Source organism: Cottoperca gobio, chromosome 8 (genome assembly GCF_900634415.1).
Source record: "Cottoperca gobio chromosome 8, fCotGob3.1, whole genome shotgun sequence".
In the NCBI taxonomy this organism is placed as follows: domain Eukaryota; kingdom Metazoa; phylum Chordata; class Actinopteri; order Perciformes; family Bovichtidae; genus Cottoperca; species Cottoperca gobio.
In genome coordinates this window covers 20,535,797-20,562,823 of record NC_041362.1, presented here as the reverse complement: position 1 = coordinate 20,562,823, position 27,027 = coordinate 20,535,797, and the positions used below count along the sequence as shown (strand labels likewise).

The following is a 27,027-nucleotide window of genomic DNA, read 5'->3' as shown; positions in this document are numbered from 1 at the left end:
GCCTCCCGAACACAAACTGGAAGCTGGTTCCACTGGAGAGGAGCTTGATAGCTGAAGGCTCTGGCTCCCATTGTACTCTTAGAGACTCTAGGAACCACAAGTAACCCTGCAGTCTGGGAGCGTAATGCTCTAGTTGGTTTATAAGGTACTATGAGATCTTTAAGATATGCTGGAGCCTGACCTTTAATTGATTTGTAAGTCAGGAGAAGGATTTTGAATTCTATTCTGTATTTTACCGGGAGCCAGTGCAGAGCAGCTAATACAGGAGTAATATGATCCCATTTCCTTGTTCTAGTCAATATCTGTATAATCTGGTTTTTATAAATATTTATGCTCCAAACTCGGGACCGGAACGAGTTGAGTTTTTAAAAAACCTCAGTGTGTTTTTAAGTGAGTGTGATCCAGAAGAGTTCTTGTTTTTAGGGGGTGATTTTAATTGCACTGCAGACTGTACAGTAGACAGGAATCACCGTGAACCTCATGCTGCTTCAGGGAGAGCCCTGAAGCAGTTGATCTCAACTCGCAGTCTGAGTGATGTCTGGAGAGAGCATCACTCAGGACAGAAAGAGTACACATGGGTTCAATGTCGAGATAGTATGATGTCAATGGCGAGGCTAGACAAGTTTTATTGTTTTAAGCACCATTTTAATGTTTTTAAAGGGTGCACTATTCAACCTGTGGCTTTTACTGATCATTCTGTTGTTTGTTGTGATGTTTTTATTGCCAACATAAGGTGCAAATCTGCATATTGGCATTTTAACACTGCTCTGCTTTTAGACTCACATTTTAAAGAGGTTTTTATTTATTTTTGGAAATGTTTTAGAGAGGAAAAGGGTGATTTTAACTCATTGAGACAGTGGTGGGATCGTGGGAAAGCCGACATAAAGCAGCTCTGTCTACAGTACACTTTCAATGTTTCTCGAGACATTACTAAGTCAATGAAAGATCTTGAGTTAGAAATAGTGGAGTTACAGAGTTCTGCAGATTCCACAGGAAAAAGAGGCTGTTTTGAAGACCTCAAATCTAAAAAAGCCATCTTGGCAGACCTGCTAGACTCCAGAGCACAGGGGGCGCTGGTCCGGTCCCGTTTCCAGAACACCACCCTCATGGACTCACCGTCTAAATACTTCTTTGGCCTGGAGAAGAAGAACGGGCAGGGCAGACAGATCCACTCTCTACGGTCGTCAGGAGGACAACAGCTGACAGGAAGCACAGAGGTTCGTCGGAGAGCGGTGGAGTTCTACTCAGAACTCTACAAAACAGAGTACCGGGAGGATACAGAGGCTTTTAATCTGTTTTGCAGTAACCTGCCTAGAGTCTCTGAGGACTCTAATGAAGAGCTGGAGGGGCCTCTGACGGAGGAGGAGGTGCTGATGGCCCTGAACAGCATGCAGGGGGGGAAGGCCCCTGGAATAGATGGCCTACCACCAGAGTTCTACAGAACTTTCTGGGCGGTTTTAAAGACAGATATTTTAGATGTTTTTAACGAAAGTTTTAAAGACTCAATCCTCCCACAAAGCTGCAGGAGAGCGGTTTTAACCCTCCTGCCCAAAAAAGGAGATCTGCAGGACATTAAAAACTGGAGGCCTGTATCGCTGCTCTGCTCGGACTATAAACTGCTCTCCAAAGTCCTGGCCTCCAGGCTGAAGAAGGTGATGGACCAGATCATCGACCGGACCCAGTCCTACTGTGTGCCTGGCAGGTCCATAGTAGACAATGTGTCGCTGATTAGAGACCTTTTGGAAGTCTCGAGTTCATTGGGCATTAACACTGGTCTGATTTCCTTAGACCAGGAAAAGGCGTTTGACCGGGTTGAGCACCGCTACCTGTGGAGAGTCCTGGAGAGGTTTGGCCTCAGCCCTGGTTTCATCGCCAAGATAAAAGTAATGTACGAGAACATTGAGAGTGTGCTGAAAATCAATGGCTGTCTGAGTAGACCCTTTAAGGCAAGAGGGGGGTTAGACAGGGCTGCTCGATGTCGGGCATGCTATATGCTTTCTCCATTGAACCAATGTTGCACAATGTCCGTTGTTGTATAAAGGGCTTGCTTTTACCAATGTATACTAACCCTTTTGTTTTATCGGCCTATGCAGACGACATCATCGTTTTTATAAAGGACCAACAGGATATTTTAAAGTTGGGAGAAATTGTCAACATTTCTGGGAAAATCTCCTCCGCTAAGGTGAACTGGGGGAAAAGTGAGGCCTTAGCGGTGGGGGCTTGGAGCAATGGTCTTCCTCAACTCCCAGGTGGTTTAACTTGGAAGAGGGGGGGTTTGAAGTACCTTGGCATCCACTTAGGAAACGAAGAAAATGTTAAAAAGAATTGGGAAGGAGTCATTGAGAAGGTGGAAGGGAGACTTGGAAAATGGCGGTGGCTTCTTCCCCAGATGTCCTACAGAGGCAGAGTGTTAGTCATCAACAATTTAGTGGCATCTACACTCTTGCACAAACTTAAATGTGTCGAACCCCCTTGTGGTCTTTTAAAAACCCTACAGGCAGCGATTTTAAACTTCTTTTGGGACAAGCTACATTGGGTGTCTCAAGCTGTTCTGTATCTGCCAAAAGAGGAAGGGGGCCAGGGTTTGATACACCTTGAGAGCCGGACTGCTGCTTTTAAACTACAGTTTTTACAGAGGTACCTGACAGGGCCTGATGATGTCGTCTGGAGGCCGGTAGCCAGCACCATTTTTAAGGGAGTCGCTAACCTGGGTTTGGATGCATCTCTGTTTTTAATGAACTGTTGTTTTATTCGTGTGTGTGAGCTGCCTCCTTTTTACCAAGGACTAATCAGGGCATGGACAATGTTCAAATGGAACCGCCTTGAACCCGCAGCATCTCTGTACTGGCTTCTGGAGGAGCCTCTGGTGTGGGGTGCCCGGCTGGACCTGCAGGATGACAGCAGACCTGGACTCACTGAGGGACTGCGAGAGGCTGGAGTCGTGACGCTGAGGGGGATCGTCGACGCTGCAGGTCCTACACTTCACGACACCGAGGCAGTGGCGTCTCTCCTGGGTCTGAGGTCGACGCGCCACACCAGAGCTATCCTGAACGAGTGGATTAAGAGACTAGACACTGAGGAAATGGAGATGCTGCGGGACTATGCAGACGGCACTGAAACCCCTGATCCAGGGGATCCTTTTCCGGACATTGGATTAAAAATAGACTATACTGGATTACCTGAACAATATAAACAACAACAATCTGCAGCAAACATATACACACTAAACGGAAAAGCTTTTTACAAACTGTGTGTACGAGCACTCCACAAGAAAAGGTTGAGTGAGAGGAAGGACATGTTGTGGAATAAAAGACTAAAACTGCCAGAGGAGCGTGAGCCGGTGTGGAGGCTCTTTTATAAACCCCCACTGAACAAGAGGTCTGGGGACCTGCAGTGGAGGATCCTCCACCAGGCCCTGGCTGTGAACAGTTTTTTGTCGAAAATAGATCCCACCGTGTCCTCAGACTGTCCTTTCTGTGGGAAAACTGAGACCATCGAACACTGTTACCTGGACTGCCATAGACTGAAACCTCTTTTAAACATTTTAAAAACTGTGTTTTTAGACTGTGGGGAGGTTTTTACTGAGACTGCTTTTATTTTTGGTGCTGGCTATAAAAAACATAATGCAAAGAAATGGCAACTTTTAAATTTTGTTGTGGGTCAAGCCAAGCTGGCTATCTATAAAAGCAGGAAAAACCAAATAATGTCACTAACAGGACGAGGGCTGACAGAGATGTATGTGTCAATGGTGAAGGCCAGAGTGAGAGTGGATCACAGATTCCACTCTCTGATGAACAGTGATGGAGAGTTCACAGCTCAGTGGTGTTTCTCACCAGCAGTGTGCTCCGTGGTGGAGGGGAGACTATCTTTTAACCCTGTTTTTAACTAAACTAATTGAAAAGTAAAATGTTGTGTTTGTAAAAAAACGTCTTATTTAATGCAAATAAAGATGTTTTAAAAAATTTAAATTATCTATCTATCTATCTATCTGTCTATCTATCTATCTATCTATCTATCTATCTATCTATCTATCTATCTATATATATATAGAGAGAGAGAGAGAGAGAGAGAGAGATAGATAGATAGATAGATATAGATAGAGAGGTAGATATATATATATATATATCTATATCTACCTCTCTATCTCTCTATCTCTCTCTGTATCTATCTATCTCTCTATCTATCTCTATATCTATCTCTATATCTCTCTATGTCTATATTTACCTCTCTATCTATCTATCTCTCTCTCTTTCTATCTATCTCTATATCGATCTATCTATCTATATCTATCTATCTATATCTATCTATCTATCCATCTATCTATCTATCTATCTATCTATCTATCTCTATATATATATATATATATATATATATATATATATATATATATATATATATATATATATATATATATATATATATATATCTACCTCTCTCTCTATCTATCTATCTCTCTCTATATATATCTACCTATCTATCTATCTCTCTATCTCTCTATTTATCCATCCATTCATCTATCTATCTATTTGAAACTAATGTACTTGCAAGATTCTTGCTGTTTGGAGTTGTATCCTCATGATTGTTTGCACTTATTGTAAGTCACCTTGGACAAAAGCATCTATATGTCTGTCTATTCATCCACCCTTGAGAAGTAGATCCTTTCTAAAGTGGGAGATGTTGCTCCAGACTGTGTGATCCGGCCTCTGGAGCAGCTGAGACACTCCTATATCCATCTTTAAGCCTTTGTCATTGTCTCTTGAGTTCATCTTTATCAGTTTAAAGCACTTTATAGATGATTATAAAAACAATATAAAGCACACACAAAGACCACAAGGAGGCAAGAGGGTCCGTTTTCTCATCTTTTAATAACACATTCATATCTATGCTCTGTTTTGTTTACAAGGAGTTTAAAACAAGTGTTGATGAGGACTAAAGGAATCAGGCAGGCGGAGGGTGAAAGTCCATATACTGTAAAGACCAAAGGAGCCATCTGGTGGAAGCAGGCAGACTGTTCTCTCACAGACCCTCACCCTCAGAGCGGCATGAGGAGGACAGAGATGAGACAGAGCCTCCCTCCTTCCACCTGCAGCTACACTCAGCAACAACGGGTCCTTTTGTTTTTTAAACCACTCATTAGAAGGAAAATAGATCATCGATCAGTGTAGAAGGTCCTCGCAGGGCGCTCTACTCATGTAGGCTTTTCACAGAGAGAAAGAAAATACTAAATGCACCCAAAAACAAGAGATACAATCTGTTGTCATAAAAAAGAGAAACATTAGAAGTCAACCAAAATAAAACAAGAGTATTCTGAGAAAGGTTAAAGAAATGAAGAAAAGAAGATGGAAATTGAGGGGAATAAAATCTCATTAATGTTCGTTTGTTAAAACTGGTGGCAAGTTTTTGTCTCCCCTTTCAGATTATTATTCTATTTCATAATCCTTTGAAAACAACTAAAAATGAAGAAAGAAAAGAAAATCTTTGGAAGAAGTAAAGTTTTTTTCCTTTAATAGAAACACTACAGTATATGGAGGTGCCGCTACCCAGTTATTCATTTACCTATGTTTCTTTTGAGCAACTTTTTTTTTTTGTTATTTTTGTGTCCTTTTTCAAAAGAAAAAAATACCTATTTTTTTCCCAAGAGGTAGATCAACAAAACAATTATATGGTTACAGGTGTCGTGCCCCTTGATTCATGAGGTGAAATGACGGGGGTGGGGGGGGGGGGGTGGAGCAGCAGGGTGGAGCTACAGGACGAGTGTGGGTCATTTCAGCGGTTAGTTCTGATTCAAAGTGAGGTGACTGAATCAACTTCCAACACAAATAAGTTGTAAAATAGAAAGTATTCCCAGAGCGGAAGTTAATGCCTCTTTATGATCGGCGGGTTACCCGACACGTGAAGAGACCTCGTCCGGCTGCTCACACCACAATGTGTCCATATTGTATTTTTTTGCCTTTTTTCTTTTATTAACTCATGTATTTTTACAGTCCCACCTCCACGCTGGAGAGGGACAATTTCAAAAAACAAAAAATAAATTATAGTGGAAGAGTGAAGAAAAAGAAAGTGGGACTGTAACACAGTCTGTCCGTCCTTTCTGTCTGCATGTCTGTCCGACTGACTGTTTGTTCTTGTCTGTTTGTTAAAAAAAGAAAAGAAAAGAAACAATCTTCTAGCTGAGTTTGTTTATGTTTGAGGTAGCGTTCCTAGTTATGTGTCAAGAGGTTTGTTTGTTTTGTTTCGGTAGCATGTCCTTCTGCCGGGTCTCCCTTTTGTTTCAAATTTGTCGAGACTCGGCGTCCGTCTCTACTGAGGGATGGGGGAACACGAGGAGGAGTTTGCACTGCGTTAACGCAAACATGCCCTCGCAAGACTCTGTGTGTCTGTCTGTCCTTTCGCGTCCGTGAGGGCTGAGCTACATGTTGTCAGGTCTACAAAGCAAAGCTATGCTCTGCTGCCACAAACAAGAAGTGGGGTCAGATAGTTTACCCACAACTCTCACTTTCCAAGCTTCCAAACTTTAAATAAAAAGGACAACACCAGTGAGCTATAACACATTAACACATTAATACATATACTTTACATTAGTGCTGACAATTTTCTAAAGCATGCATCCATAACTTTCTATGTGTTTCACTAAACTGTGCCAGTCAGGCTGCAGATATTTAAATCTGGAACAATGACTGAAATAATTATTCCCCTCAACTCTACAGAGCACTTTAGCCTCTTTCAGCTCATTGTTTTGGTGTCATAACATCACTTTGAGCCATAGAAGGCAGCTGCTCTCAAAGCCCTCCGTACACCACCTGCTGCTAACATTCAGACATCTTTCTCAGGAGTTTAGTGAAGATCCAAAGTAGAGCTAGAAGGAGGATACGGAACATTTGTCAGGTGGACAGACAAATAAATGCTAATGTAGTCTGGATCTGCTAGATATGTAAAATTGCTACTGTGTGCTAACAACTTATATCAATTTAAAGGTGTTAGTTTTGTGTTTACAGCTTTTTGGTGAGAAACACGAAATCCAAACCGAGTGTGTTAGATCATCTGCACCAAAGGATAATATGTGCAACAGCAGGTGTGTAGAGCGCGGGGGCCTGCCAGCACATGTATGCCCAGGGCCCCCTAACAGCTTAATCTATGTTCACTCTGAACAATATTTGTATTCTTCTTATCTTTATTATTGTTTGATATGTGTGAAGGCACAGTCAGGATGGCTATTTCATTTTGGTTGAACTTTGAACAATAAAATAATTATATAATCTAACTGCAGCATGTCAAAGTTCATTTCCATATTATTGTGAAATGAATGGCTTCACAATTCTAAATATTGTGGTGTTTCTGGACATTGTATATGTTTCTGAAAATGGTCAATAGTAATATTACATAGCATATACAGTAAATGGGATAAAGCATGCACTGGTACAGTCCTTTAAAAAGTCTGGGCACAAGCTTGATACAACAAAATGATTTAAGTGTATTGCTTACATTTTAGTGTGTGATTAGTTTACACTGTGTGGCACCGCACACGGCCAAACTGATACAACTTATCAATATATCGCTCAACTTGCATAAAAAAGGACAGAGGGTTGTCTCTAGGGTCCAGAGATGATGGGGTGGGATTTCCTGGCAGCAGAGAGGAAAAGCAGATGAAACATAAGAAAGGTCTCAGTCAGGATGTGCTGCCACAGAGCAGCAGTGCTCGGTAGCATGCGTGTGTGACACACTCTACTGTCTCTACTGTATGTACAAAAACAAGGTGAGAAGAGGTCAGCTTCACCATGTGATGAAGTCATCTTCACTCTGAAATACTGCTGAAGTTATGTTAACAGCGTTTCTGTCTCAGTATTTCAGGTCGTTTGCTCAGCATGGCTCGATACTGCATGTTGGACTGAGCCCTTCCTGTGTGTTGGCACAGTCACTCATGTCCTGAGCTACATGTTAGTAGGTCGTCGTGTTTAGTAGCTGTTTTGTTATATTTGTAAATTCAAAAACAAAAGAACAAATCAAAATTGAACTATTTTCATTTTTCCAAAGAGTCAGAACATCGATAGTAAAAAAAAAAAGGTGGTTAAAAAAATGAAATCAAAAGGTCTTGAACATTGAGCAAAACGAACACGATGGAGACCAGCGCAAGAGAGGGCGAGGGGCCCTGATGTTCCCGCCCGCTCCAAAAATGAAATGATTTTTTTTTTTTAATAAAAGGAATTAAAACATCTCACTCTCCTCCCAGAGTACAGAAGGGCAACAGCGAAGGAGAACGCTTTGAAGTGTTTAGTGGAAGGACCGAGGGGGACAATAAGACAGGAGACGGTGGAGTTCACTCCTCCCTCCTCCCATCCTTCCTTTCCTCTTCCCTTCAAATCTTTAAAGAATTGCATTAGGTGTTACAGGAGGTTCTCAGTCGTTTTCATAGTTTGACGTTGTCGACATTTTTTATTAATTAGTGCAACAGTACGTCCCCAGATGTCACGTCCAAATAATGCTTGCTGTATTGTCAAAACTAAGATAAAACAAAGTAAATAAAATAAATGAATCCTAACCAATCCAAATGGCTGCAGGCTGAATAATGAATCCTAAAGATGGTGTCTTGGTGGTTGTGAACAGAGCTCTATGGTTTGGAAAGAGGTGGAAACTTGACACAGGACAACCATGTTGAAGTGTGAAGTTACCCCCTCTGGGCAAAAATGGAAGCATAGACACAATAGACTTTTCCCTGTTTGATGGTGAGCTGGTGGGGTGTGTGTCACAGAGGGAAGGTAAGACATTAAAAAGATTGTGAGTTATCTGGCAGTGTCCTTCAGTGACTCGCTGCCATCTTTCCTCTCTCAACAGCTTTTCCCATTCTGATTTTTTTATGCTTTTTTTCTCCAAAAATACAAAAGTATCGTGATCACATTTTTAACATCGTATGTACAGATTTGAATCTATTACTCAGCTGTGTTAATGTTGTTTTAAACTCTCTCACTTTCTGCTCCCATTTTTTCAAAGGTTTTTGGACCTCTCCCTCCTCGACAGTTGGAACACAGACGGAGGGCCATAGGTTCTCGTCCTACTTTTTTCTGCTTTTTTGTTTTGTTTCACCCAACCACATCCCCTGACAGAAATGAACATTTAAAATCAGTGAACACACACACACACATACACACACACACACAAACACACACACACACACACACGTAGCCAACAGGGAGCGTCTGAGGTGTTGTGGTCAGTGCACAGGTAATAAATATTCACATTCAGAGAAGTCAGAGCTAGTTCAGGTGTGTGTGTGTGTGTGTGTGTGTGTGTGTGTGTGTGTGTAGAATGCCCTTTTCTGCCTCCATGTACAGTCACGCTGGAGATGGATCACTAAACTCTGAAGAAAATCGCCTTAAAGGCTCACTGTCACATGTCTTCTTTGTGGCTGAGAAATACTTAAAGCCCTCTCAAAATGTTTGGCGCTTGGTGATGATGTCATCACAATAAGGCAGGAGAGGAAGGTCCTGCAGGGCACACGGCGGGCCAGTAGTCGCAGTGACAGAATGCGACATGAAAAAAGTGATGACATGTTTGCTCAGTGTGTGCACTTTAGGACCTCCTCTCCAGTTAACACCACTCCCCATTGGCCAATAGTTCACATAACACGACTTCAACCACACTTCAGGAAGACAGAGAGCATGTTTCCTCACCTAAAAAAGGCAAAATGGCACTGGACCCATTTCCTTTGTAGACCAGCAGTTTATCTCGCTCTGCTCTGAGGAAACACACAGCCTCCTCGTTCTCCTGAGCTCATTCAAACATTATCACACACAAAAAAAACAGAAAGAAATAACCAAAGCAACAAGACAATACCTAAAAAAAAATACTTTTTTCTTTAAAAAAATAAAAAATATTCAGGACTATCAGCTCTTTCTTTTTTTTCTTCTTATATAAAACACCAGCAAGCAAAAGAAAGTTAGGAATACTGAGGTAACTTTACCCTGAGGTAGGTTTTTTCTTTTTCATTTCTTCTCTAATCTGTTCTAATCTTGGCGAGAGCGTCCAGGCGTAGACCCCGCCCCTCATTATCATACGCAGGCAGGGTCTGGAAGCTCTGCCCACAGGCCTTTGGCAGATTGGGAGAGAGAACGAGGAAGCCGCCCCCCCTTCAGTCGGATTTTACCTTCTCTGAGCTCAAAGTAAGGAGCTTTGGAAGACTGCTTTTTTTAGTTCCCGCGCTCGGCCCAGGCCAGTCTTTAACATTCTTCTTTTCAGGCATTGTTTGTCCAAATGAACAAAGATGACTTTAATGCAGCGATGGTCTTATGAACCCCAGCTCCTCTGAGGAGAAAACCATCCTGTCTAAGACTGGCCTTGAGGCATCAGCACTGCAAGAAGGCAATGAGCAGAAAGTCTCAGACGCACTTTGTCTGTCTGTCATTGCAAAACGTTTTCATAGCTGTAGCAAAACCTCACACTCAATACATTCACCGGAGGGGCCGGGCTAACTCACATATCATATATATATAATATATATAAAATATGCCGTTTAAGGTGCGGGTCGCTAGACCGCTAGCATAGCTGCTGGCTGTTTTTATGAAGTTGTTTGATAATGTGTGAGCTAAGCCACTGCAATAGAACTGCAGGGCCAGCTGCGACCTCCGCTCCCCTTACTGTCTCCTGCTGTGCCTTCCGCCACACGGCTTAACGTGGAAGGGCCTCAGATCCTCCCCAGCCCCATGCCTCGTTGTAGGCTACATTATGCTACATATCATAGACAAGGGACTGGGAAATATACAAAGACCCCTTTTTAAAAAAGGCAAGGCGGCCAGACACAGCATTTCTTAACATTTACATGAAGATTATATATTTACAACCTCATATTTATTCCTTTTTTTATTTTAAACTCTCCACTATTCGAAGAGGTCTTTAAAGAGCAGTGTTAACATCTGGGACCCCTCTTCTAGACTTTCATTGGTTCGGAGGTCAGGGGTGATTGGGGCTATTGCCACATCTGTGCCCCCCCCCCCCGTGCCGCTACAGCAGTTTCCCTGCTCCCTCTCCCGGCTCTGCCTCACTGCATTCTATTATCAATAATAGCTCTGAATAAAACATTTCTATACATATATCTCTATGTTTAAAAAAACCACCCTTAAAATATAGGACTGAGTGCAGATGGTGGGAGAGGTCTGTAGGGGGCGATAGAGGAGCAGACGGCCTGCTAGTGCGTGTCAGCTGTGTCTCTGTGGACGTGCACCAGCAGTGAGGCTCCATCCTTACTGTGTGCTGCAGGTTGGAGCTGCACACTAGGAGGTCACCGCCCCTCTCTCTCCAGCCCTCTTTTCCTTCATCCCTACATCCTCATTCCGTCTCTCTTCTGGCCTGGCATCTGGTTTCTGTTCTCAAGTTACTTTTTGTCTTAATCCTCTTTTTTTTCATTTCATCTTTTGATTTTACTCATCTTCTCTCTTAACACCGATCTTCCTCCCTGGCTATCGGGCGTACTCCCTCCCTCTTTATATCTCTCCCTGTCTATCGCTGGGTCCGTGTGTCGCTCTCCTGTATCCGTCTGTCCGTCTGTCTGTCCGTCCGTGCATGGGTCTGTCTGTCTGTCTGTCCGTCGGGCAGGCGCGGGGGGGCGCCCACAGCATGTGAGGAGGGTGCGGGACCCTCACTTCCTGCGCGGCTGGTTCTCCTGAGTCAGTCCCTGCGTAGGGCTGCCCATCTCTGTGAAGCCCTGGGGGTTAGGGCTGGGACCCGTGCCCATCCCGCCTTTCTGTGGCTGTTTGACCTGAGTCAGGATGTCTCGGATCTTCCTCTGAGCCAGCTGGAGGACAGAGGACAGAAGACAGATGAGAAGGGTTTGTGGCAAACCGAAAAGCTGCACTAGTAAAGATATACACTGGTCCAAACTGCACACAGGCAAAGATGGAGACTAGCTGGTGAACATAGTGGAGCATTGAGGTGGTGGTGGAGACTCAAGCAGAGCCGAAAGACAGACACACCTGGACTCTGTGTCTGTTGGATGTGTATATGAACTGTTCACACTTGTTAATGTGGGGATGTGTCACTTGTGTTTGTAGCTTGTTACAAGATGACAAACGATTGACAAACAATGAACGCAAGTTTAAGCTGAAGAAGTTGTCATGTATAATAAAGGTTGACAGTTAAATTACAGTTGAGTATCATCTATATTCAAGTGCATTGATGCTCTCAGCCAGGGATGGGCAACTTTGAGGATAGGGAGGGTCAAAAAGTGTCCTCACTGCCACTTTGCACCCCCCCTTGCGGAGCTCCGACAGCTTGATTTCTGAGGGCGAGGGCCGCCAGTTGCCCATCCCTACTCTAAGCCTACTACTAATGTGACGAAGGAGAATGATGTATATAGAGTAAAGAATTGATTCAGAATTCATTTGTTTGGTAGCTAAACTAGAGGTACTAGGCGAGAGTACAGAGGAGTCCTACACGGCTGGCACAGGGAGCACAGCCTGTAGGACAATGAATCAATGACAGACTATAAGATCTATTACAGCGAGTGTCTGCAGAGTTAGTGTGCAACATGCCACTGATTAACCCTCGCTAGATGGGAATAGCAATTTCCAATATGTCAAATGTCCACAGGGTTTTTAAGGTAATGATAACTTCTCATAGTATACGGATATGTTCTTGATGTGTGCATGCTCTTCTATAGATAGATTTATCATAGAGTGATATGTTAAAGCTTAACGAGTACCTGGCTGGCGTAGAAATGACCATTGATCTTGACGATGACCTGGTCGTTTTCATCAGGAGTCTGTTCCCTGGGGACGACCACCTCCGCTGCTGTCAGGTTCTGCAGCTCATTCACCTGCACACACAAGCTGCGGTTACTTTGAGAGGAGGTAACAACCTCACGGCGGAGCGTTGTAGGTTTGATGGTTTTGAACACAGGTCAGTGGGCTGAATGACGCTCAGGGGGCTTACCGTCTTGCCTCCCTTGCCAATGACCCTTCCTGCAGCAGCAGCGGCCATCTTGATGTGAGTCTCCAGCTTAACCTCCTCCTTCGGCCCAAAGAAGTTCTCCTCCTTCAGTTTACCATAGATTCTGCCCTGAGCCTGCAGGAGGGAGACAAGACGTCCAATCCATTAGAAGTGTGTTGTGTTACAACAGCAGTTTGCAAAATAAATGGGATGAATATTAATGAGCTTTACCTTGAACTGAGCCTCAGGGGGCCCTGTCACAATCACCATCCTCATTTTAGAGTCTGGAGCTTCAGCCGGGGCGATCTGCAGGAGAGGAGGAACATCACTCATGGGCTCTTCTACAACCAAATATCTTTCACACCTAATAATAGACTTCCTATCCTATATATCGTTGATGAACTGAGACGACTTAACACCACATTTAGGTTAATAAATGGCCGATATATAATGTATAATGTTGTATTTACATCTTTGTTGACTTATCATTGATTGATCAATTACTGCAAATTCAAATTAACATTAAAAAAGTTCCTTTTTTTGTTCCTGGAAACTTTGCAGAGGATGTGTCAGGAGTTGTTCAGCCCTACGTTGTGTCTGCAGAGCTTCCTCTCATACTTTGTACAACAGCTGCACAGGGCTGGAGGCCTCTTTGTGTAAGCGGCACTGCCTGCTTCTGTCAGCACACAGTAATGATTTAGCACAAGCTTAATGACTACACAAGCATGTTGTCAACTTGTCCCTCAGATTTGAGCAGTCGGCTGGTAAGAGGACACTTCCGTGAGCGTCCTCGTGTGTCGTGTGTCCCTGCTCAACATGTAGCATGTGGGCTCCTCTCACAGACCTTGATGGAGGCTCCAGCGAAGCGGCTCAGCTGTTTGATGTGCTGTCCTTTTTTCCCAATGATGGCTCCCACTGCCTGCGCTGGGATGTACACATGGACTGTCTCCTGCTCTGGAGCCTGAACACACACACAAAGCAAAATATTACATAAACTGACAATCTGTTATGGGACTTGAGTCGTTTTCTCCTCCAGTCATAAAAGTGTTTTGCTTCTTAACTCTCTCTTCACTGAGATGTGTGAGCTTCAGAATCTAGTCTGCAGTTTGTTTCACATTCATCTGTGATCCCTTACATCTCAGATCAACACCTGAGTGTACCGGCAGGATTTATATAATAATAATAAAAACATATATGTATTGTCCACAAATGTGGAAATTTGCTTTGGGCTTCACAGGTTAGTAAAAACACATTACTGTACATCCCCAAACCTACACTGTGAATGGTGTTTACTACATTTGGTATGAAAGACTTTTTATAAAGAAAAGGTTGATGGGCTAGATCAGGCACAATCTGTCAATGTGTTGCTTTTTGTTTCACCTGCGTTCGATATTAACATCCCAATATGTTACCGGCCATGTTTTGTTCTTAGCCACCAGGTTATGACATCACAACTAGAGGTGTAGCGTCATGATGTGACACTACTCTTCATCTTGTGTCCAGCGGTTAAACTTTTGAAATAAATAATATTTGATTGATAGATTCTGGATGAGGGAGATCACTTCAGTCATAACGTGTGTTTCAAGATTTATTTTGTCCACTTTAGAATGTTCTCAGCCCACCACACCTTCACATGACGTAGACTCAACGCACGTGGAGTTATGAGCTAACAAAGCAATGTATTAAAGAAGGGGGTTTTCACAGAGCAGGTATTCTTACCCCGAAGCAGCCATAGGGGGCACTACCGGATGCGTTTCCAGGTGGGGGTGGGGGCATATTGGAAGAGGAAGGGAAGAGGCCCAGAGCACCCAGGTTGAGCCCCGGGATCAGGTGGGTCTGTTGCTGAAGAGAAGTAGGCTGCAGGTTAGAAAACTTCTAGTCCTCACACCGTAACAGTATGGAGCCCACAGTGTTACATGTGACATGAATAAATAGATCTTAATGACTCACATTCATAGCAGCGATGTCGTTCTCGTAGGCCTCCCTGACCTTCTTCATGACCTCCCCCTCGGCATGGCAGCAGGCTTCAATCAAGCCCTTCACTGTGATGGTCCTCTCTGGGTTGTACAGAGTCAGATCCTGAAGACTGCACACAGTACAGGAAGCTCATGAGTCCACAGCTGCTGGAGAGCCTCAACATGTGTGTGTTATATATGAAGTGTATACATTCTCTATACCACACATTAGATTGAATTAGGTCAGAGTGTGTGTGCGTGTGCGTGTGCGTGTGCGTGTGCGTGTGCGTGTGTGCGTGTGCGTGTGTGTGTGCGTGTGTGTGTGTCTTACGGGGAGATGGTGATCTTGGTGTCTGTGTCCTGTTCAACTTTCTTCAGGTTGCGTCCCTCCTTCCCGATCAGACGTCCCACAAAGTTGTTGTGAGCCAGAATCTTCAGAGGAACCTCATCAGCACTGCAAACATTTGGAAGCAACATTAGGATTTATTTCATCAGGATGCTGCTGAATACTATCAACATGTCAACAACATACGTCTTGGTGTCTTTGGCCTCCTGGTGCATGATGTCCAGGATCATGCGGCAGGCAGCTGAGCAGCCCTCGGGGGTCGAGTGGATGCTGATTGGCTTTTCAGCGGCGCCTGCGTTCTCCTTGCGATGCACGTCAATCCTGCAGTAATGGAAAAAGATCAGAATCCCTTTATGAATCAGCAGGTTCAGAACTCCCTGAGTTCAGAGCAGGACTTCAGGTTAACATAATGTACACCAGGGCTCATTCACTACATGTGTCAAAGGGCCAGCAGACACTGTAGAAATACAATAAAGAAAGTAATGTATTTAGGCCGATTATTATATTTCATATTTTCACTTTCACACAGGAGGCACACTGTAGCAGAGCTCAAGCAGCGTATGTTTTAATTCTGTATTTCCTATGATGGAGTGCGGTCCCATATACACAGCTTTAGTTATTGCTCTGGCACGGTCTGAATCTGCAGGGGGGGGGGGGGGGCTGCCTGCGGGCTTCACTCAGCTAATTGACACATCGGAGCGATGCCGTCGTAAATGAAACTGAAGCGTATCCACAGATTTACCCGACTTCAGTTGAACAATGTCGGCATACAGTTTGGCACAAACGGTTGTCAGGGGGACTATCAGCTGCACTACCAGTTGTGTTTTTATGCATCAATACTTTTTTCAATACTTTTTTAAATCATCTCTCAGATTGAAAGCTTACTGTAATTTACCACAACTCCATTGAGCCTTTAGGGAGCTGATGATGAATAAATCACTTGATCAAATTAAATTGAATTAGCACTTTGGTAAAGGGGCAGCTGGCGTAGATTGAGCCACGAACAACATGGATGTCAGGATTGTTTTTCTGTTAACTTTGTGAGCACTTATATCTGTTTACATGTATGTTGATGATTTGAGAGCAGAGTCAACTGAGAAAGGATAGATACAAGATAAATACTAAAGATAAGATTATGTAATTTAACAGTCCATGATGGATAGAAGTTGTTCTGATGTTGTGTATTCATCCGGCCACTTTATGTGATGCAGCAGAGAGCACGATGTATCACTGTGTTTCATAACAGTGGGAATGCGGTTTTGCAACATTGATGTTTCTGGCCGAAGCACTTAGTTCAGCAGTAATAACTCAAAGGTACAGCTCCTCAGAAAGACATCACACAGGGCTCACAGCTCCTCAGTGAGAGCTGACTGGAAGCCCCCATCTCAACTTCATTACAAACAGGTTAAAGCTCATGTAAACTCTACTCTAATTCATTTATTATTCATTTATTTCAAATTAGAGCAGAGCTATAACATTTGATGTTCCATGTTGTTCTCAGCCCGCAGCAGTTCAGCAGCTTGTTTCAGTGCAACAGGACGACACTCACTTGCTCTGCGTCTGCTTGGTGATGTTGCGGATGGTGGCTCCCTCCTTGCCAATGATGGCTCCAACGTACTGTGTGGGTACCAGCAGTCTCAGAGGGATGTCGGCGTGCGGAGGTTTAGCGGGCATCCCTGAGTTTGGAGAGCTACCACGAGGCCCGCCTCGGGGCCCGTAACCGCGCCGGCCATTGTCGGGCCCCCGCTGGCCTCCCTCCAGCTCAGAGTTCTCATCGGGGATGTAGGAGACGCGCAGAGCGTTGTTCTCAAACTGGTATCCATTCAGCTTCTGGATGGCTCTGAGGGCACGCAGCACATGAGATTATATTTCAGCTCAACCAGTGGAATATCTTTATGCTGCATTGTTTGTTTGTTTTTATTTCTTTTGTTCAGTTATAAGCATAGTAATGAGTTTTATCACAGTGTTTCTAATAATAACTCAAACACAGTGGTGGAATGTAAATAAGGACATTTACTCAACGACTGTACAATTGTATGCTACTTAATACTTCTACTGCAAACATAACTAAAAATAACTAGTTACCTTGGCGAGCAGATGTTATTATAACAAAGTAATAGTAATCCAATAATAGAATAAAACTATTCTGTTACCTAACGAGTACTTTTACTTTGATATTTAGCTGCTAATACTTGTTGACACAAAATATTGACTGCAGGAAAGTTACTTGTAATAGAGTATTTGTGTAATGTTGTAATGCTACTCTCAGAGATCACAATACTACACAAGATTAAAATCCAGTTTAAAATTGTAGTTCCTTTAAATGACCACTAGATGTCACAGGTGGTGCGTAGAAGATGCAACCTGATGAAAACCTCAAATCTGTTTTATTGAGATTATTCAATTAGATTATTACTATTCTACTATCTAACTTCTGAAGAGGGTTCTTAAGAGTGCCGGCACAGATCTCATGAAGTAGGAAGTCGTACATACACAAAAGACAAAAACAATTAATTAATTAAATTAAATTAAATTAAATTAAATTAAATCAATGAAATATTTTTTAAAAACAATGCAATTTTTAGATGGCATCTAGAGCATGCAGAATAAAACAAACTGTAAAATAGGATGGAAGCGTTTAGAGAGAAGAGAGTAAAAGAGGGAGACAGGGCAACAGGGTAATAAAGAGCGATGGAGAAACTTACTGCCTGGCATGCTCCCGGGAGGCATATGTGACATTAACCACTGCAGTCTCACTGTCTGTGTTCACTGAGAGGAGGAGAAAAAAGAGAGCATGTGTTGGTTTATTGATGCTTGCTTGGACTGCTTATGGTAGCTCTGGTACTTAGCGAGAATCTGTGAAGGTCCCTGTTGTTTCAAAGATAATCCACAAAGCAGGCTGCTGGAGAGACTCCTTTCACAAATTCAATTCTGGTGTTGCTACTCTGAGTGGTGGGAAATCTCCTCTGCACAGGAATTGATGTAAACAGCAAGTGAAACTCTGTATTTATCATTAGACAGGCTTCTCAATCAGCAATATTAATATTATTGCCTTATTGCAATAGGGTAGATCGAGCAAACTCATGGAATAACAGGACCAGCAGAGGCTCTCATGGAATAACAGGACCAGCAGAGACTCTCATGGAACAACAGGACCAGCAGAGGCTCTCATGGAATAACAGGACCAGCAGAGACTCTCATGGAATAACAGGACCAGCTGAGGCTCTCATGGAATAACAGGACCAGCAGAGGCTCTCATGGAATAACAGGACCAGCAGAGACTCTCATGGAATAACAGGACCAGCAGAGGCTCTCATGGAATAACAGGACCAGCAGAAGCTCTCATGGAATAACAGGACCAGCAGAGGCTCTGATGGAATAACAGGACCAGCAGAAGCTCTCATGGAATAACAGGACCAGCAGAGGCTCTGATGGAATAACAGGACCAGCAGAGGCTCTCATGGAATAACAGGACCAGCAGAGGCTCTCATGGAATAACAGGACCAGCAGAAGCTCTCATGGAATAACAGGACCAGCAGAGGCTCTGATGGAATAACAGGACCAGCAGAGGCTCTCATGGAATAACAGGACCAGCAGAAGCTCTCATGGAATAACAGGACCAGCAGAGGCTCTGATGGAATAACAGGACCAGCAGAGGCTCTGATGGAATAACAGGACCAGCAGAGGCTCTGATGGAATAACAGGACCAGCAGAGGCTCTGATGGAATAACAGGACCAGCAGAGGCTCTCATGGAATAACAGGACCAGCAGAGGCTCTCATGGAAGAACCGCAAACACATTTCTTCCTCAGCCACAGAGGTTATATTCTGAGATTTAATACACCCAACAATTTATTGAGAACATAATCAGCGGATGAATAGATAATGAAAATAATCGCTGGGAGCCGCTCTATTTATTGTTATCTGGGCTCATTTAGGACAACTTTCCTAAACATTTGCACTGCTCTTTCCGTTATTAACTATTTTTTGAATAATCAGTTATTTCTTCTGATAGATCTATCAGCAGGTGTGGAGCAGGTGTTATAATTTCTACACATAGAACAGTTGAGAAGTCATGCATAGATGTCTTGTCCTCTGTCATCACGTCTCTTTCTCACATCTCAGTGAACTCTCTGAACTGACTGCCGTCTTCACTGTGACAGGAACACAATCATCCCCAGCACAACACGGCTTTCAGGTCTTCACCCTGCTCTACAGTTAGCAACGTAACTGGGAGAAGATCAGAAGTCTTACCTTGTTCACAGTTCTCTACGGTTCCACACTGAGCCAACAGCCCATCCAGCACCTGATACACAGAGAGAGAGAGGGAGGGTAGATAAAGAGAGAGGGGGGGGGGGGGAAGAGAGAGGGGGGGAGATAGGGGGGGCAGAGAGAGAGGGAGCGGAGAAGGGGAGGGGAAGAGAGGGGGGGAGAAGAGAGAGGAGAGATAGAGGGGGGGCCTATAGCTCTATCGACGAGATACGCGAGAGCGAGCTACCGATCGAGCGGGAGCTTTTGTTTGGCACTTCTGGGCCTCGTGACAGGCCCGCGTTTCTGCTCTCTCTGGTTTTTTCTCTAGTCTCTTCCGTTCTCTCCGCTTTTTGCTCCTCTCTCGCGGCGTGGGCTCCTCTCTCTCTTTTTTTGCGTCTCTCTCTCTCTTTCTCTTCTCTTTTTTTCTCCGTTTTTTTTCTCTTTCTCTCTCTCTCTCTTGGCTTTGGCTCGCTCCTTCTCTCTTTTTTTTTTCCTTCTCGCTCGCCTCTTCGCGCGCGCTCTCGTCGCGGTGGGTTTTGTTTCTCGCGCGCTCGCTTCGCTCTTCGTGTGGGGGGGTGCGCGCGAGAGATAGAGGCGAGAGAGAGAGAGAGAGGTTAGCCTGAGTTTCATGCTGCACCCCCTGAGATCCAAAGTGGATTCATGAACTGCGTTCATCAAAGAAGAAAAGACTCTTCTAGCTGCTTCCTGCTACTTACAGTGAAGTGTGAGAGCAAGCGATCACATGATTCATCACATGAATGCTCAGAGCAGGGACAGCAGAGACTAGAATTGAACCTGCATCTGCCATAGTGTTCATTCTTTAAAAAAGTTTTTAATATGTTCATGTGATTTGAATTGATATAATAATCAAAGTCCATTTTATTTATGTGAAACCCTCAATATCTCCATCAGAAATCTTGATATTTACATTACAATGACACATAATTTATTCCTGACCATATTGCAAGAAAACTTGATCAAACATGCTTTAAGTAAACAATGACCTCAGCGTCAGCATTTCTGTCCAACACGATTATTAATTTATTCTGCTGTGACCTCTGACCCTCGTTAAGCTTCACACCCATGAAAATGACACTCAGTTCAGTCACTTTTGCGGAGAGACGTCGCCCTCGTGTGGACACACACCGCATGACCAGAGCAGCGGAGACTCTCTCACACACACACACCACACACACACACACACACACACACACACACACACACACACACACACATTGCGGCTTTGAGGTCTTGAAAAGCGCTATTAAAATTAAATGTATTATTATTATTATTGTCACAACCAGAGCAGCGGAGACTCTCACACACCACAACCAGAGCAGTGTAGAGACACACACACAAACACACACACACACACACACACATACACACACACACACACACACACACACACACACACACACACACACACACATTCCCATCTTGTGCATTGATTGAGGGGGGGCAGAGAGAAGTGATCTTGTTAGACTGTAAACTCATTGGACAGAGGGCTGCTCAATCCTGACAGTCATGTTGTGAATGATCAGTATTTCTTCATGGATTTAGGATTACATTAAAGACCACCGCTGCTGAGTAAGATGATTGATGAGTGAAATATTTAAACTTCACTTTGTTTAGTTGAGAGTCTCTGCTTCCATATCTATAGTGTATGCACAGAGGGCATGTTTGCAAGCTCAGATGTTTGTGTTGTTCATATGTTTTATAGGTGTGATCTGTGTCGCGCCTCAAACTGCATTTTGTCCTATTTAGTGCAGCAGTTCATGCTCACATGACCCTGATCAGGGCCTCGCTCAGCACTGTGGCTACACAATGAGCTGCTTGTGGTTGTTCAATGTTCCTGGAGTTGGTATTAAGACATCCAGCTGAAGTGACAACATAACTGCAGCAATTACCAACAAGCAATAGGTTAGAGTTTAAAACAGTTAGCCCATAAATTAATCGGTAATGTGTGATTCTAATCACTGGGCTCCCGTTACAATCAACCTGCAGCTTCCACTGACAAAGCTGGGAGGGGCTTTTACTTTGAGCCTCACCATGATTCAGTCAGCCCACTGAGGGTAAAGGCAAATACGGCCCATAAACACCCCCCACACACACACACCATCACCCCTGCACACACACACACACACACACACACACACACACACACACACACACACACACACACACACAGTCTCAAGTGGTGCAAATATTTGCAGTGCGGTCAGCTTGGGTGGCATTACGACCCTCAGCTTCCAAAGCTTCGAGTATCAGAGACACTGGAGCAGATTCTCGGAGGGCAGGTGTGCATGACTGCCAGGATTATCTATGATATGGCTGCACTGGCAGAAGAGCAAAGTGCTTCACTCATTCCTCTCCCTCCACTGCACAAACTTCACTTCAAGTCATCAGACTAAGACTCTTTTCTGCTCACTCCAAAAGAACACCTGGCTTCTGGAACAATTACAATTATTTCATAACTTTGTGATAATTAAAGCAAAACCAGATAAATGCTTCGGAGGGTTACTGCAGTAGGAAATGACTTGTTCCCTTAAGGGCTGGATCGTCGCTCTTCAGTGTGCTCTTTGTGTTTTTATCTGCTCCCTGTGGACACACTGTGAGGGCAGACTGCATGCTGTTTAAACATGGGGATAACAGTCTCTCCTGGAAGACTCCTGACCAATCACTGCAGGATGCTGCATCAACTGCATTTGCCTGTATGTGTGCCTGGTCAGCTTAGAAACACATTGAAGCCACATGGCTGGAGACCGGCGATTATTTAGAGCCTAAATATATATATAAACGTAATATAAATATAATATAAATGTTAAGTGGAGATGTTGTGGGTGGTAAGCATGTGTGAAGTCCAAGTAACAGACTCTCATTGTTCCCAGCAAGAAGAATAAGAGAGGAAATAGGAACTAACCTCCCACTGCAGGTGAGGTGGGATGTTTCTGATCTGCAGCTTCCTGGTCCTGTGGAGAGAAGAAGAAGAAAGAGAAGAGAAGGTAAAAGATAGTAAGATGAGTTAAAATGTCTAAAACAAAGAGAAGACTCTCAGACTTTTGGGACAGAACTAAGGCAGTGAGAAGTACTGTGTGTGCAGGCACGCGTGTGTGCGAGTGTGTGAAAGTGGACACTGCTGACAGGTCGAGCACTGAGTGTGCTGGGCTGAGGGTTCGGGGATGAGGGGCCACTGAATGAAGCCAGAACGTGTCTTGAGAGACAAACAGGTGGAGAGAGGAAGAGAGTGTGTTTGAAGAGACTTCCTATGATACGAACACGAGAGGAAAACGGTGAACACGCTATCCATCAGCTCTGACTGGCCCACAATGGATAACACTGAACACGAGTCCACCCTATGTCCCGGTGGTGTCCTTCACACAGTCTGCCACTGTAGCTCCACACACATCTGTGATGTCGTGTCAAACGTGTGACATCATTAAAAGGGGGCACTGACTCACTCACCGCTTTTATTGTTGGTGCTTTTGTTTGTCAATTAAGTAAATGATGCATGTCAGCGCTCCAGAAAAGCAGAAGGATTTTCTCCCCAGATTGGAACATCCCTGCTCCCATACTTCTTACATACATTGCATTAGGGATCAACTCGAAACCAAATACGTTATTTGGGAAAGCAAAAATAATAATAATAATAATAATTTCTTCTACCCACAGTTATTTTTCGGGAGAAAAAAAGCCATGATTGACATGTCTGTGTGTCAGCTATGTTTCTTCACATCGATTCATATCGTGGCCGCAAGATAAACATGCCCATTCTGTTTGCAACATGGGACTGACTGGTCATTTCATTTACTACACATTATAGAAGAGTGACGCTATATTCTGTAGTCGCACCGCAGGCTGACAGCTGACCTCCCAGCTGGATTTCTTTTGAACCAACACATGAAAATGAAGCTTAGAACCTGTAGGTCTGTCGTTCTTAGCTATACATGATCATTTCCTTCATTTAGAATCATGTCCAGAGTGGTTTAATTTAATCCATAATATTGAAAAGTGATGGTGTATTCTGTAGTCGCTCCCACCGAGTCAGAGCACGGTCCTAGGTCGTCATTCTGCATAATAATGAGCCATGTGCTTCTGTTTGTTGCAGGCAGAGTGTGAATCTTCTACCTAAACATCAACATGAAGCTTAGAACCTGTCGCTTTTATTTGTATGTGTTCATTTCTTCCATTTAAAAAAACACAATGTTTTATCTTGAATACACATAGCAGCTATTCTGTCATCTCTAGTGACTTTACAATGATTGCATCACTTCAATAATCAGGATTTCCAGATAATAAAAGTACATATTTCACCACAAGACATGAATGGTGAAGGACAGCCAGGCTTTGCTGCTCCATTTAGGAAGTGCCATCCCTGTTTGTCAGTTCCAAACCAATGACTCTGATGTTCACCCAGCGTTCACTTGCATTTCACACTCAGGGAGATCTATCTTGTGTGATGCCGCCATGTTGCCCATGAGGTGCTGATACCTCCACACCATCTGTACCATTATCTCTTAACCCAGATTAACTGCTGGAAACGTCTTGTTCTTGGCTGTTGTTGACACGACCACAAAAACACCTCTGCAGGTAGGTGGGGGGGCCACGATATCCAACAGCTTTTCCTGTCTACTTCGTCAACGGCCCTCCCCCTACACCCCCAGCTACTATAGTCCACCATTATGAAGCTTGATCTCCGGTTGTTGGAGAAAACCACTGAATCAACAGCAAGTAGTGGGACAGCCTCCTGCTCAGCCACCCACACACTCTGTGGGGGAAGGGTGGTCTGCTGAATAGAAGGGTACATGTGTGTGTGAGCAGGATTGGTTATGTATGCCTGCAGTTACCATGTATGTATGTGTGTGTGTGTTCTCTTGGCTGCGTCTTTTCCTTCACCGCTTCACGCATACGGGCGTCCACAGTAATGGCCCTCGTCCCCTTTAGCATTCAATACATTAGGAACACAAAGCACTCCTACCTTCTCTTGTAAACTCTTGAGAACTCTCATACTTTCGTATTGTTTAGTGACAAGCTGATTTGATCATTGGTTAGGATTTACAATCCTTTATCGGCCCGTTCTGGTAATCCTTACACACAAACCTATAGATTTTTATAGCATTTTTTAAAATGTCTTAATCTTTGTAGTACAAAACCAGGTTGTGTTACTGACAGTAGTTCATATATAAAGGAAACCATAAATATTGTCTTTTCATGTGTGTCATGGCTCAATCTCTCGTAGATCAGAGTGCACCTAGATGTTCAGAACAGAGCTGAAACTGAATGATTCTGTAGAATCAGAACGTGTAACAGATCCTTACACTGGACTATTTTCCATCTGTTGCATTAGTGCTGAACCTTTGACCCTTGGCCTTCTTACTGAAGCTGCTTTTTACCAGTGCATCGGCCCCTCTTTTCCCCTCTTTATCCAACCCAGCACCCCACCAAACAGCATCAATTGCCCTAAACCCCAACAACAACCAACCCCCATCTCCACCTCCAATGCTAAACCCCACCCAAACCCCCAGGAGGCTCCAGCACAGATGAATAGTCTTTTGTGCCTCCAAAATACCTGACATCCCCTATCCAAAACATGGAGATGTCCTTTGATCCTTGATCAATGCGCCGCTTTAACCATTAACTCCACACCTAACCTGCCAAACACACATAGAAACAGACAGTTCTCCACATGCATAACTTCTACCGTACACATCAAAATCTCCACCCCCGCCCCCCCAACATACAAATGTAAAGTCCCACCTTATCAACCCATCAACCCATTATCCTCTCCAACGCCCCAGCACCACCCCCCCAACACACACACATACACAACCCAACCCCCACCAAGCCACCAACAGTGAACTTGTTTGACCCCACTCGCAGCCTATCCCATTGGCTGCAACCATGGCAACATTAGGCATGGGCGGGCAGAGAAGATGGGCAGGTTGACGGACAACAGAACAACATGCTAACATTTGCTCGTTCCCTCATCTGTTTTCTTTTTTCATTTTAACCATGTTTGTCTTTCCCCCTCACCATGGTGGTCTGCCTTGTTGGGTCTCCTGTAACCTCTATGAGAGACAGGGCCCTCGAACCTGAGCTCAATGCTAAATAAACTCTTATTATTACACTGTTGAATGGATTCCATGTTTTACTGGTCAGATACCTGAATAATTACAGTAAAGCTGAAGAGGATTGGAAGAGAATAACACAATTGTCCAAAACGTTCCATTGAAAATAAATGTACACCACTGGAACAAGAAAGAAATCTGCTGTAAAACCCTCATCCCTGACCCATTGTTGATATGCAAAGATGGAAACACAGACAATGAAGCTTGAAAATGTCTTAAGTCGAAGGTAAAAACCGGAGCCTCAGCTGTGAAGGTAATAAATCCATGCTCAGCTCCAGCCTCCAGTGAAACAAAGGACCGGGAGAAAGAGGGGGAAGAAAGAAAAGAAGCAAAGAGAATGAAAAGAGGGGTCCTCAGGGAGGAGGTGGAGGAGAGGAGCCAGAGGAGAGAAAGGCTTTGCCTCTAGGAGGGGTCAAAGGCCAAGGGTTGGAGCGCTTCAGACCAGAGAGAGGGGCCTTGGGACCTCAGTGAGGCACGTCTTGTGTGTGAGCCAGTTCAGCTCCTTATACGTTAAAGAAACACAGGGTATATGTGTCCTCCTCCACCTAATGATGCAGCAACATAGAGATATGGTGCTTATTATTGGTAATGTTAACATCTATGAGAGACGGGGGCCCTCAAAGCTGACCCATATTGGCCGACCGCCCCTCCTAAACACCATTCCACTAAAGCTAACAAACATGGTTATCCACAATTTCAATACTTTTGGTCCACAGTAATTAAATTAAATTAAATTAAATTAAAAATGTTGTCCTTGATTCTTAATTTGCAGAGAACACATACATTTCAAGTCATTATTTTCTGTTGATTTTCTGTTTCAACTCAAAGATTACTTCACTTTTCCCATTTGCTTATCATCACATGACTGAAAAACTGAAAATACTAATTAAATAACATCATAAGGAAGCACAAGTCAGCCAAATGTGTAGTGCAAAGTCATGTGAATCTGTACTTTTTATTTTGAAGCCACTGGTCATCAGCCCTGACCAGTGGCTTAGAAATAAAAGACAGTATGTTCTGCCCGTTGCTGTGTACGGCCGGACTAATGAGAGCACAGCGCTCAATTCAACAGGACTTCATCACCTAAATGCAGAGTCAATATAATCAGCAGCTGAGGCCTGAGCTCCAGTGAGGGTAAACCTCAGCATGTTTCATGTGCTGCAACTTCAGAGTGCCTGACCTACGACACCACTGCAGTCCATCTCTGTCAAACACATGTCATATGGTCAAACTCCAGGAGAAAACACTGTAACACAGCAATGATGTGTTTGTGTGTGGACACATAACAAGCTCAGAAGTCAATGAAAAATGTTCCCAGCATGAAGTGGGGCAATACACACATACATATTAATGCTGTCATTCATAGTCACATGTCATCCAAAGTATTACATCTAATAAGACTATGAATATTAGGGATAATATGTGTGCTGGAA

At 43.8% G+C, this 27,027-nt stretch overlaps 1 protein-coding gene across 2 annotated transcripts in view; it reads right to left on the bottom strand.

The window, feature by feature from the left end:
* Positions 1 to 11,020: 11,020 nt before the first annotated feature.
* Positions 11,021 to 27,027, bottom strand: part of igf2bp1 (insulin-like growth factor 2 mRNA binding protein 1) — a 45,095-nt gene continuing 29,088 nt past the window's right edge. Inside the window, exons 3-15 of one of the 2 annotated variants that reach the window (XM_029437832.1) lie at positions 22,390 to 22,438; positions 19,470 to 19,521; positions 17,922 to 17,985; positions 16,766 to 17,056; positions 15,403 to 15,537; positions 15,202 to 15,324; positions 14,866 to 15,001; positions 14,635 to 14,757; positions 13,760 to 13,876; positions 13,147 to 13,221; positions 12,919 to 13,050; positions 12,689 to 12,802; positions 11,021 to 11,782 (exon numbers count right to left, since the gene is read on the bottom strand). In XM_029437832.1, the coding sequence (XP_029293692.1) occupies positions 11,627 to 11,782; positions 12,689 to 12,802; positions 12,919 to 13,050; positions 13,147 to 13,221; positions 13,760 to 13,876; positions 14,635 to 14,757; positions 14,866 to 15,001; positions 15,202 to 15,324; positions 15,403 to 15,537; positions 16,766 to 17,056; positions 17,922 to 17,985; positions 19,470 to 19,521; positions 22,390 to 22,438 (1,567 nt within the window). In that variant the 3' untranslated portion in view covers positions 11,021 to 11,626. Of the gene's footprint in view, positions 11,783 to 12,688; positions 12,803 to 12,918; positions 13,051 to 13,146; positions 13,222 to 13,759; positions 13,884 to 14,634; positions 14,758 to 14,865; positions 15,002 to 15,201; positions 15,325 to 15,402; positions 15,538 to 16,765; positions 17,057 to 17,921; positions 17,986 to 19,469; positions 19,522 to 22,389; positions 22,439 to 27,027 lie in introns of both variants that reach the window. The other variant, XM_029437833.1, reaches the window with a different exon arrangement.